Genomic DNA, 12,648 nt, shown 5'->3' on the forward strand with positions numbered 1-12,648 from the left:
TTTGGGGAAGAGGCGGGGCAGGGGTGGAGCAGGGGCAGGGGCAGCTTTCCTAGTTGGCTTAGCCGGCTGGGGAATTGGATTGGCTGCTGGAGCAGCATGCAGCTGCCTAGAGCACCAGGAAATTTGGGGCAATTTGATGCCCCAAATTTCCTGGTGCCTAGGCAGCTGCATAGTTTTCATATGGATAAGGATGGCCGTGGCCACCAGGTGCAGTTAGAGGAGAAGGGACTGAGTAGTTTGGGTTTGGAAGGGCAGAGGGGATCACTTGCACCTGTAGGGAGCCTGATGAGGTCACTAGCTCAGCGCTGAGAAGAAAGCAGCAGTATAAAAGTCTGAATCAGGGAGGAGGAAGGGGGCTCCTTGTAACTGCTGCTATGTTGTGATGCACCATAAAAAGTCATAAAGAAAGATGGTGGAGGTTCCTTGGCAGACTGCCTGCAGCTTAAGTCATAGAGAGGTCTACCAGGCAGGGGTTACAGGAACTATGCGGGAGCCCATTCATAGTAAGAAATTTAAAAATGAATATTGCCTGCAATCTCTTCATGACATTTCATATTGTAAATTGTGAGTGACAACACATTTTTATGTCTTGTCAGGTAGTAAAAAACGTTGTATATTAACATATTTTCTAATATATTTTCCCATGTAATAACACAATAAGATTAGATAAGAAACCACAGTAATTACAGATAATTCAGTGAGAAATAGGAAAAGGAACGCAGATATTTCTGAAAGAAATTTTAGGGGAAAATTATCTATTTTAGGTTAGAATTTCCCTGTGTTAAAAACTAGGAAAAACAAATAGCTTCAGCAGCCCATGCCACTTAGACACCAGCAGACAGGATAAAAACACAAATGAATCCATCACAAGATAATTTTAGGGTATTTATTTTCAAATAATCAAGGTAAGTTTAGGGCACATGCCATGAATGACATATTGTGAATAAATCTTCAAACTGAATTATTACATTGAAAATGTTCATAACACATCACGTTTAAAACAAAAAGTAGATCTAGCAATGCCATGTGATGTGCCTCCCCTCAGACTCTGCTCAGCTAGCTCTTCAAGAAATCAGGTTCAATCGCTAATTTCAAGGAATTAGACCAATCGGTCACTATTTTTACAGAGCATTCCAGAAGGGGGTGGACAGAGAACGCAGAGGAATTATGATGAATTTCCTGCAGTAACTTTATTTTCTTTGTACTCTAAACTTCACATGACAACAAAAATATCATCCTTTTGACTGATTTATGGCCGAGAAGAAAGGTTTCCCAATAAAGCTTCACCAAATTACATGTTATGTGTCACTAAGTGCCAGCATCTTTAATACAATTAAGTTAATTTGTGATAATTCAGTAAAGGAATACAACCCCTTCTCTATTTCTTTATCAAACTACATTTGTTGTGTCCTTATAACCAAGAACATGAAGAGCCTGACAGTACATTGAAATCAGCAGTGGACACTGACAGTCCATTGCCTGCAAATAATATTTCTAAAGAAAAATAAACTAAAAAAATGGAGATTATGGAAGAGATTTCTATCTATAGGAAGATAGCATTTGATGTCAGGGACTGTGTTTTCTTAATTGATGTGAGAAAAAGAAAGGAAGGGTCAAATCTTGATTACTGATTATATATAGCTAGAAAAATCACATGAATTAATGCTGACAGAAGCTCAAAGATTATTGTATAATCTTGTGTGAGTTAAGTTAAATATATTGTTTAATTAATTCTATCATTTTTTCACCTATTAATTTTCAAAGCTGTAGTGCAGGAGGTGGGTGTATGTGCCCTGCCTTCCAGAGAGAACCATTCAAGACAATAAAGAGAGGGGGGGAGAGAGAGAGAGAGGAGCTGCACCTGATGTTTATGACACATGTACATTTTAACTGAACAACTCAGTCTGACAATTTAATAGTTTATTTTATTAAGATAAATATTTTGGATTTCTTGAAATTCCACAGTTGAAATACAAATGACGTTATTTAGAGAAGTTAAATTGCAATATAGATTTGAGGGAAAAATCAAAAAATGTAAATAATTCCATTTCTAAAAATATGTTTAGATGCTTGTTTTTGAAGTACTGTTGAAATGTAAATTAAAATATTATTGTATTTACACCTTGTTACAATAATATTTTCTAAATTAGAATAATCTTTTTCCTCTCATATTTTACATTGAGATTTCACCAAGGTAGAAAATTCTGACAGGAGTGAATGACCCCATCCACCCCCATCTGCTACCCCTGGGGCAGGGGACAGGGAAGGTGAGGGCTGGGGGTTCCCAGGTGTCTAGTTTTCAACTGGAAGCTCCAGTTGAACAGGGAAACTGGCAGCGTCCGGTCAGCACAAAAAGTCCAGTTGCTGCAGTAACTGGCCCCCACCACTGGGGGCAGGAAGAGCAGCAGCGCTGGGAGGGGACAGTCTGTGCCGCGGGGTCACTGTCAGGGACAGAGATTCCCTCCGGCCTGAGCTGGGACCGGGCAGATTATCAGGGAAGCCGCGTTTGTACCCCCAGCACTGAAACAAAGATTGAAATAAGGGCGGAGCGTCCCGGAGAAGGTGCCAGTGAAAGTGAAGAGATGGGACCTGTCAGTCACATTGTAAAACGAGACCTCGCCCGCCTCATAGTCCAGGAAAATCCCCACCCGGCTGGGCCTGACGCTCACGGGGAGGGGGGTCCAGGGGGAGGTGAGGGCCTTGTATTCCCCATCCCTCAGCCGCACGGCCCAGTATCCATCCTCAGGTGAGAGTGTGACCAGACCCTTCCTGTTCACAGATTCCCTACAAACCCCCAGGTCCCACTCAGGCTTCTCTCCCACCTCCACCTCCCAGTAACGCCTCCCGCCCACGAACCCCTCAGCACCCAGGACTTCAGGGTATGTATCAAATCTCTCAGGGTTGTTGGGCAGATCCTGCCATATGTCTCTGTGTCTCACACGTTTCCGATCCTCAGACAGGACGAGTTTGGGATGAGCCGTGTCTGGATCCAGAGTCACGTCCACTGGGGAGAGAGTCACAGAGTCAGGGCTGGGGGCAGGGGCTGGTCACTGGGATCAAAGGGAAATTAACCTGCGGCCCCGTTAATCACTGTGAGGGCAAGGGTGGGACAAGCACCAGAGGGCAGAGCGGGGTGAGGGAGAGGCAGGCCCCAGGGAATCTCTCTTGCTTTGGAGTCACATGTGGTTGGTTTCTCACTAAGAGTAGGTCGATGCTGTTCCCACACACACTGGGGGTGCAGCTCTGCCCCAGGGGGAGCAGCTGGGACTCTCCATGCTAGCAGGCCCCACAGGCACCACCTTCCACTCAGGCGAACCCCACAGCCAGCCCCTCCCCTCACTGGGCTCAGCCCTACCCCTATGGGGGCAGTGGTCTGAGTTGGGCTCACTGAGGGGGGCAGTACAGTGGAAGATTCTGGGGGGTATAAATGTTTACTAATGGGTTATTGCTAATGAGGCCAGGGCAGTGGGGAGTGGAGGGGGCATTTCCCCACTTGCTGCCCCTTCTATCTGGGAAAAGCTGCACCAGGTGCCAGTCCCAGTTCACACCAGCACAGCGCGTCTGCACTAGGGCTTTGCACCACTGCAGCTACATCGGTGCAAGGAAACCCCAGCAGACACGGCCTGAGACACTGCTGTGCCAGGGGCCGTAACCCCTCCCATCACTGGGTTATGGATCAATAATTACAGGGTCACTGGAGCAGGGGAGCTGGACTCTGGGATCCCAGGTGGGGGCCCGACACACTGGGCTGCAGAGTCCTTCTCACTCCCACACTCTGGCCCAGTGCCCATGGCAGTGTTTAGATATGGGGGTGTCTTCAGCAGGAGAGATTGAAGGAGCCCCACACCAGACAACTGGAGCCCAGCGGTTCCAGCCCTGATGGCATCACATGGGGGGATTGAACCAGGGGCTCTCAGCTGAGGGCCCAGCTGCTGGGCTAAAGGCTAGAGGGGAAGCAGCGACACCTTTTTCTCTTAATTGAAACTAGTCAGCAAACTCAACATGGATTCGCGAATAGTTTCTGTTGACCCAAAATATAATTTTGCAGCAAATAAACTATTTGTCCAAAACATTTCACCCAGCTCCACTGCAAACCTGTCTGAGCAACTTAGGAGCCCCAATCCCAGTGACCTGCAGTGAGTGACTGTCAACACCCCCAGAAATGCACAGGTTTGGGCAGGGCAGGTTCAGGACATCAGCTATGAAACACTCCAGAGCTGCTGTTTAATTTGCCCTTGGCAGACATATTCCCCTTGTGTCCCTGATCTCACCCCCACAAATCAGGCTGAAAATGGAGACTCGGCTTCAACCTGAACTCTCTGCCCAGAGCCATTTGTCCCATGAACTCTGCCAGTGGCACAGACCCTCTGCAGCTGCTCCTGGGCATCTCCCAGAGTGAATAATGGTCACAGAAACTGTCTCAGAGCCCCAGGGACTCAGGTGTCTCCATCTAATGACTGCGCCAGCTGCCCCCCTCGCTGTCATTAATCAGCCCTGGGTCAGACACGCTGGCAACTTTCACATCCAGACTCTGGAGACCCTTTGGGTTCATCTACACAGCCCCCGGCAGCGAGTCTCAGAACTGGGTGGACAGATTCAGGCTTGTGGGACTCCCTCTTTGGCACTAAAAATAGCCATGTAGACTTTCAGGCTCAGACTGGAGCTCAGGCTCTGAAGCCCAGGATGGAGCCAGGTTTGCCCTTCACAGCGCAAGAGGGGACATTGTCTGTGTCCATGTCCCCTTCACCCCCTTCCTGGGACAGGGAACAGCAGCCCCAGGGCCCCTCCCTTCATGCATCAGGGCAGGGGAGCGAGAGCCCTCGGCCTCCTGGGCATTGGGGCCTCCCAGCACAGGTTCCTGAGTGAGTGTGAAAGTGTCTCACGCAGAGAGCTCTGTGCACCCACAAATACACAGATGTGCCCGAACTGTGGCCCCACCCTCTCGTCCTGGCCCTTCTCCCTGAGCTCCTGCTCCCCCGCCATCTCTTCTCCCCGAGCTCCCACCCTCACACCACCCCTTCTCCCCGAGTCCCTGCCCCCTCACCGTCCCTTCTCCCTGAGCCCCCACCCTCACAACACTTCTTTCCCCCAACACCCTGACCCCCTGGTCGCTCCTCTCTGCCCCCTCCCCCCCCACTCTCACTCTTACAGCAGGTAAAAAGTGGGACATTGATAAAAGTGATGGGGCCATGTCCCCCTGGCCCCCCTCTTCCAGTGCCCCTTACTCACACCTCCAACCCCAGGGGGAGAGGGGACTTGGGGCAGTGTCAGTGAGTTCAGTGCTGGGGGTACGAGTGGGGTTTACACTTCGGCTGCTTGAGCTCTGTGTATCGAGGGTACAAAGACGTCACAGCGGCCGTGTGAGCCCCCCACTCTCCTGCCAACATGGCTCAGCCCTGACACCTGCTGGAACCTCTCCCTGGGGAGGAATCATCCCTGTGGCCCGTTCAGGCCTTGCCCTCCCTGCGGAGGTGGCTGGTGAGGCTGCCGTTAATATGAGTTATGACGTGAGCTCCTGTCCTCTGGGAACCAGACTTTCAGCCTGGGCTGAGATCGGTGACTGGGGAGTGAAAGGCCCCACCTGCCCTCACTGCCCTCCTCAGCCAGCTAGTCCATTCTGACCCCTGAGCCATTCAGTGTGTTAACAGCAATGCTCACCCTTGGTGACACCCCCAGTTCCCCCAGTGGGCAGGGCGAGGGCCTGTCCAAGGAGCAATGGACAATCTGCAGCAAGGGAGGTTGAGGCTGGAGATGAGGAAACACTTTCTAACTCTCAGGACAGTGAAGCTCTGGACTTGGCTCCGAGGGAGGTTGTGGGATCCCCGTCACTGGAGGTTTGTAAGAACAGGTTGGACAAACCCCTGCCAGGGATGGTCTAGTCCCTGACCCAGTGTTGGGGGCTGGAGTAGGTGACCTCTCGAGGTCCCTTCCAGCCCTGCATTGCTATGAGTCTAGGTCACAGCTGTTCTGGGGCTGGAGTAGGTGACCTCTCGAGGTCCCTTCCAGCCCTGCATTGCTGTTTCTAGGTTACAGCTGTTCTGGGGCTGGGTCCAGGGCCCGGGGGCTCTAAGCGTGGGGTGTGGCACATGACAGAGTTAACACTGTTAGTGACTATGGCAGCTGGCAGCTCAGTGTCCCTGCCAGGGGCCTGGGCTGGCATGTGGCTGCCTGTACCCGGCTGAGCAGGGTGTTACTGGGATGTGTGGACAAGACCTAGGGTTTGCACCTGTCCATAGGGTTGCCAGGCATTTGATTTTTGATCGTAACGCCCGGTTGAAAAGGGACCCTGGCGGCTCCGGTTGGCACCGCCAACTGGGACATTAAAAGTCCAGTTGGCGGCACAGTGGGGGCCCAGGGCTAAGGCAGGCTCCCTGCCTGTCCTAGCTCTGTGCGGCTCCTGGAAGCATCCACCAGGTCCTTGTGGCCCCTAGATACATGGGCAGCCAGGGAGGCTCCACGCACTGCCCCCGCTCCGAGTGCCAGCTCTGTAGCTCCCATTGGCCCGGAACTGCAACCAAGGGGAGCTGCAGGGGCAGCATCTGCAGGCACAAGGGCAGCACGCAGAGCCACCCAGGCACCTAGGGGCAGCAGGGACCTGGCGGCTTCTTCCTGGGAGCCGTGGTAAGTGCTGCCAGGACCCTGAACCCCCTCATGCATCCCCTCCCACACCCCAACCCCCTGCCCCAGCCCGGAGTCCCCTCCCGCACCCAAACTCCCTCCTGGAGCCCGCACTACTCATTTCCATCAACACCCCAACACCATGGCCCCACCCCAGAGCCCGCACCCCCAGCCGGAGCCCTAACCCCCTCCTGCGCTCCAAACTCCTGCCCCAGCTCAGAGTACCCTCCTTCACCCCAAACCCCTCATCCCCAACCCCACCCCAGAGCCTGCACCGCAACCCTCATCACCTTCCGCACCCCAAACCCCTGCCCCAGCATGGTGAAAGTGAGTGAGAGTGAGGGAGAATGAGCGACAGAGGGAGGGGGATGGAGTGGTGAAGGGCAGGGCCTCAGGGCAGGGGCAGGGATGGAGTAGAGGTGTTCAGTTTTGTGAGATTACAAAGTTGGCAACCCGACCTGTCCAGGTTTTCCCAGGATTGTCCCTTTGTCCATGTCACTGTCCTGGGAAATCTGTGAGTCTGTCCAGGACATGACAAGTCCCAGGTGTGTCAGTGGCTGTAGCGGGGGAGCTGCAGGGTGGTGGTGCCTACGCAAAGGGAGCTCTGGGTCCAGAATGCCTGGGAGCGGCAGAGATGGGGCAGCTTGGAGCAGTAAGTGAGATCGGGAGCTCAGGGCCAGCAGGGGCCAGTCATCACTGTGCAGGTACCAGCTGTGGGGGTCACTGCCGGGGGCAGCGGGATAGATCTGGCACCATGTCCTGCAGGGTGAGGTTGATACTTGGGGCAGCCCAGGAGCCTCTGGTGGCTGGTGCCCTCTCCTGGGATTCGGATGGGGAGACAGTGTCCGGGTGAAGGGACAGGTGATGTACATGAAGCAGGCAGATTTCCTGTTTTGTTGCACCTCAGAGGTGGTGACCCTAACAGGACCCCCAGGGGTGTTTGTGTAACTGCCCTGGGTGCCCCCCTCCCTCCCAGCTCTGTGCGGTAGGATACCCCGGAGTACATGGACTCCTGGGCCAGTGGTGCTGCAATATTTGTGCACATCCCCTGGACTCTCTGATCCCTGCTGGAGCTGCCCAGACTCTCCCAGCATGCACCAGGGCACACACACGGTCAGGCAGTAGGCTGGGAGCAAACACACACACACAGTTCAGCCACGGCTGTGAGGTCGAAAAGCTGCCGCGTGGGCACAATTTGTTGTAACTGGGTCAGGGGAGCGTCACAAGCTGGTTATAAAAACCTGTCTGCTCCTTGCAGTGGGGTCAGGGCCTCCCTCCCCCCAAATCCAGACACTGAACAGCTCCTGTCTGGGCCTGTCACACTAGAAGGAAATTGTGCTAAAGCCTGGTCTGAGCATATAAACCCTGCTGCTGGGAGGAGAGAGCTTGGCAGTTCGGTTCAGTTATGGCCAGATAAGAATGTCCATCCTGCAGAGCCCAGGTACCACCTGCAAAGGTGACACCAGGGGGCAGCATTTCCTCACTAATCAGCCCTTTCCCAAAGGGGACATGTCCCTGCTCTGCAATAAACCTGGGTTTTGTCTGCCCCTTTCCATCTGCCCCCAGTGACATTGCTGTTTCTAGCCTATTGAATGTCATAGGAAAATGCTTTGTGCAGGGAAAGGAGCAGAGAGCTCCCAGGGGGAGGTGGGTCTCAGCATGGATAAAATATCAGTGGTATGTACAGTACCTGCGTAGATCTGGGCGCTTCTCCACACTGCAACCAAACACAGACAGAGGGGTGAGAACGCCCCTGAACACCGACACGCTGAGCAGGAGACAATGTCACACAGGGTGATACTGGGGGGAATGGAACTTACTGAGCTCAGCCTGGAGTTTGTCTAAAAATAAAACAAAGAAAAATGAGTCAATACTACATAAAGTGACCAGATGTCTCGATTTTATAGGGACAGTCCCGATATTTGGGGCTTTGTCTTATATAGGCGCCTATTACTCCCCACCCCATCCCCTATCCCAATTTTTCACACTTTGTGTCTGGTCACCCTAATATCACATTATCTTGCAGAAGAGAAGTGAGTCAAAAAGACTTTAAAGCAGGGAAGTTAAAATCCTTAGACTCAGCCTGGAGGCTACGTCAGCAACCAGAGCCTGGCACCTCCTGAGCAGCGAAGGAATTAGCAAGGGGAGGAATATTGTAACCCCACCTGGCCAGGTGCAGGAGGTGTTAGAGCCAAACAGGGATCCCTCAGCAAGTGGAAAATATTAACTCTGTGAAGCCAGCAGAAAGGTGCATACGGTACATCAGGTGAAGTGCATGATGGGAATTAGGAAGCTAAATGGAATTAGCAGAGTGAATGCCCAGAGATATAAAACAAATACCAGGGAATTATTTCAGTCCATCAGAATCAGGAAGCCTGTGAGAGAATCGATGGGTCCCCTGGATCCGCAGTGGATAAGGGAGCAATTGGGAAGGGTAAGGACAATGCTGAGAGACTGGAGATTTCATTCACCACAGAGAATGTTGGGGAGGGACCTGCCCTGGAGCTGCTCTGTTCATGAAATGAATATCAGGGATTGAGGTGTGAAGATGAGATATTGGAACAACTGGTAAGTTAAAGAGCCAGCAGCCACCAAGAGCAGCGTAGATCCCTGCCAGGTGGCAAATGCCCAAGAGTTCTGAAATGACGTCAGAGCGATATGGCTGAGCTGTTAACAATAATACGCATCTCTCATTAAAATCAGCTCCTGTTCTGGAGATTCAGAGGGTTGGGAATGTTGTACCCAGCTTTAAAAATTTGGCTGGAGTAATTCTGAGAATTACAGCCCAGTGAGCCTTACGTCAGTGCCTGGTAAACTGGCTGAAACAAGAACTAAACCAGAATTCTAAATCAGCTGTATGAGAATGATGGGAACAAACCCAACTAGCACAGCTGGAAAAGAAAACTTAAACCCCTACAGCAGTGCAGCTGCACCACTGCTGCTGTGGGGCTTCAGCATAGACTCTACCAACGCTGAGGGGAGGGATTCTCCCATTGTCAGTAGCTAGGTTGATTCTTCCATCCACCTGGCACTGTCTACACCAGGGGTTAGCCTGGTGGATTCACACTCCTGAAAAATGCAATTATACCAATATATATTCCTGGAATAGACTAGACTTGTGTCTCACTAATCTATTAAATGTCAGTGAGTATGTCAGTATGGCACAAAGGAGAACTCAATGGCATAATTTATGTGGCCTTTCAAAGTCTGAAAAAGTTCCTCACAAAAGGTTACTAAGGAAACTAAGGCCTGGTCTACACTAGGAGTTTATGTCGATTTGAGCAGCGTTACATCGAATTAACTCTGCACCCGTCCACACAACGAAGCTATTTAGTTCGACATAGAGGTCTCTTAAATTCGACTTCTGTACTCCTCCCCAACAAGGGGAGTAGCGCTAAATTCGACATGGCCATGTCGAATTAGGCTAGGTGTGGATGGAAATCGACGCTAATAGCTCCGGGAGCTATCCCACAGTGCACCACTCTGTTGACGCTCTGGACAGCAGTCCGAGCTCGGATGCTCTGACCAGCCACACAGGAAAAACCCAGGGAAAATTTGAATTTGAATTCCTTTTCCTGTCTGGCCAGTTTGAATCTCATTTCCTATTTGGACATTGTGGCAAGCTCAGCAGCACTGGCAACGATGCAGAGCTCTCCAGCAGTGATGGCCGTGCAATCTCAGAATAGAAAGAGGGCCCCAGCATGGACTGATTGGGAAGTCTTGGATCTGATCGCTGTGTGGGGCGATGAGTCTGTGCTTTCCGAGCTGCGATCGAAAAAACGGAATGCAAAGATCTCCGAGAAGGTCTCAAAAGCCATGGCAGAGAGAGAATACAGCCAGGATGCAACGCAGTGCCACGTGAAAATCAAGGAGCTGAGACAAGGCTACCAGAAGACCAAAGAGGCAAACGGACACTCTGGATCCCAGCCCCAGACATCACGTTTCTACGAGGCACTGCATTCCATCCTAGGTGCGGCCGCCACCACTAGCCCACCACTGACCGTGGACTCTGAGGATGGGATATTGTCGACGGCCGGTTCCTCGGAGATGTTAGCGGACGGGGAAGATGAGGAAGGAGATGAGGAGGATGAGGCAGTCGACAGCGCTTACAACGCTGATTTCCCCGACAGCCAGGATCTCTTCATCACCCTTACAGAGATCCCCTACCAACCGTCCCCAGGCGTTAACCCGGACACAGAATCAGGGGAAGGATCAGTCGGTAAGTGTTTTAAACATGTAAACATTTATTTTTAACAGAACAGGAATATTAACAATATTAACAATGGGTTTTTCATGATTACTTTGCCCTAGGCGCTTAACGTTTCAGTCCTTGGCAGTGCAACTACTGAAAAAAAATCTAACAATGTCCGCTTTAGCATGATTGCTTTGCCCTAGGCGCTCTACTGTTTAGTCCCTGCCAGTGCAGCTACAGTAAAATCCGGTCTATATGTCCGGGGATAGAGCTGAAATCCTCCTGGGACATCTCCACGAAGCTCTCCTGGAGGTAATTGGCAAGCCTTTGCATCAGGTTCCTGGGGAGAGCGGCCTTATTGGGTCCTCCGTGGTAGGAAACGTTTCCGCGCCAGGAGACAAGCAAGTACTCAGGGATCATCGCCTTGCAGAGCATGGCGGCATACGGCCCTGGTCTTTGCAGGCTTTCCCGAAGCATCCTTTCTTTATCCATCTCTGAAATCCTCATCAGAGTGATGTCGCTCATGGTGACCTGCTTTGAATTAGGTAGGGGAATGTTAGTATTGGGACTGCTTGCCTGTTCCTTTACAGAACTGTAACTGGCGGTTTACAGCCACGCGGTGGAGGCGGGAGAGGGGCAGCATACAGGGATCTTTCCCTGGGACAGCCGCGAGGGCATGGGACAGGGGCAGAGTTCATGCTGGCCGGATTGCTGGCAGCAGGAACTGGCCAACGCTAGGAGCATTGCTTTGAATGTGAAAGGAGGCCAGTGCTATTATTAAAGTTTTAAGCAGCCACAAGTCTACGGCTTACCATGTCGGCCTGCTACCCGAATTCTGCTGTCCTGCCCCGCTTGTCTGGTCTGCACTGCAAGACCCCAGGCACTGAATTCAACCTTGTCCTGAGTGCGCATGTGATAGGTGCTGTGCATGGTCTTGTTCACAGAAAAAGACTATGTTCTTTGTTCACCAAAACATTTCTTTCTGAGGAATTCACTTCCTTTTTCCCATCCCACAGCTGCAACTGTCTCCCGACCTAGCCTGGCATCACACTCCCAGAGGCTAGCGCAGATTAGGCGTAGGAAGAAGAGGACACGGGAGGACATGTTCTCGGAGCTTATGGCCTGCTCCTGAGCCCAGGCAGCACAGCACACCCAGTGGAGGGAGAATTTGTCCCAAATCCACCGATCACACATTGAACAGGAGGAGAGGTGGCGGCAGGAAGACCAGCAGGCGACTCAAACGCTGCTTGGACTAATGAGGGACCAAACGGACACGCTCCGGTGCCTTGTGGATGTTCTGCAGGACCGGAGGCAGGAGGACAGAGCCCCGCTGCAGTCTATCTCTAACCGCCCTCCCCCGCCACAAAGTCCCATACCCCCCTCACCCAAAGTCCCAAGAAGGAGGGGCGGCAGAGTCCGTGAAAACTCTCACTCCACCCCTGCAGACTGCTCGAGTACCAGAAAGCTCTCATTCCCCAAAATTTGATAAGTCCTTTCCTTCCCGCCTCACCCAAGCCCCCGTCCCAGTTTCATGTGTAGTTGCTAATAAAAAATATGTTTCTGTTAATTACTGTTTCCATCATGTTCTTTTAGAGGAGAGTCTGTTTGAAGGGGGGGAAGGGGGTTGGTAATTAGACAGGACAGTCACCTTTACCAGGGTACAGATGCGGGGGCAGGTTCAGCAGCAGGGCACACACACATTGCAGTCACTAGTTACCCTGGTCAGTCTGGGAGGTGGTTTTCATGTTCTGTGTGTGTGTGTGTGGGGGGGCTATGTGACTTTGTGGCGGGGGAGGGCAGTTAGAGATCTTATGCAGCGGTCCTTATCCTGGATCACA

At 51.8% G+C, this 12,648-nt stretch overlaps 3 protein-coding genes across 3 annotated transcripts in view; 1 reads left to right on the plus strand and 2 right to left on the minus strand.

Moving 5' to 3' along the window:
- LOC101942541 (butyrophilin subfamily 1 member A1-like) overlaps positions 1-12,648 on the minus strand; it is a 343,737-nt gene that overhangs the window by 114,598 nt on the left and 216,491 nt on the right. The gene's annotated exons all lie outside the window — the stretch shown is intronic.
- The window catches only part of LOC135975014 (butyrophilin subfamily 1 member A1-like), a 190,929-nt gene that overhangs the window by 37,259 nt on the left and 141,022 nt on the right, over positions 1-12,648 (plus strand). The window lies entirely within an intron of this gene.
- LOC135974819 (zinc finger protein RFP-like) lies at positions 2,194-11,335 on the minus strand. Its single transcript, XM_065563841.1, has 3 exons — positions 11,220-11,335; positions 8,309-8,335; positions 2,194-3,030 (listed from the first exon to the last, which is right to left on the minus strand). The coding sequence occupies exons 1-3, from the start codon at positions 11,333-11,335 to the stop codon at positions 2,445-2,447; spliced, it is 729 nt and encodes a 242-aa protein (XP_065419913.1). The 3' UTR covers positions 2,194-2,444.

This window comes from Chrysemys picta, chromosome 12 (genome assembly GCF_011386835.1).
Source record: "Chrysemys picta bellii isolate R12L10 chromosome 12, ASM1138683v2, whole genome shotgun sequence".
Classification (NCBI taxonomy): Eukaryota; Metazoa; Chordata; order Testudines; family Emydidae; genus Chrysemys; species Chrysemys picta.

What these genes read in the sequence shown, in the direction of transcription:
- LOC135974819 (XM_065563841.1), bottom strand. Translation starts at nt 11,335, where the DNA reads ATGAGCGACATCACTCTGATGAGGATTTCAGAGATGGATAAAGAAAGG. An exon ending in TGCAAGGCGATGATCCCTGA is followed by an intron (nt 8,336 to 11,219) that starts GTACTTGCTTGT and finishes GTTTGGTTGCAG; the next exon opens with TGTGGAGAAGCGCCCAGATC. An exon ending in AAGCGCCCAGATCTACGCAG is followed by an intron (nt 3,031 to 8,308) that starts GTACTGTACATA and finishes CCCTGCCCCCAG; the next exon opens with CCCTGACTCTGTGACTCTCT.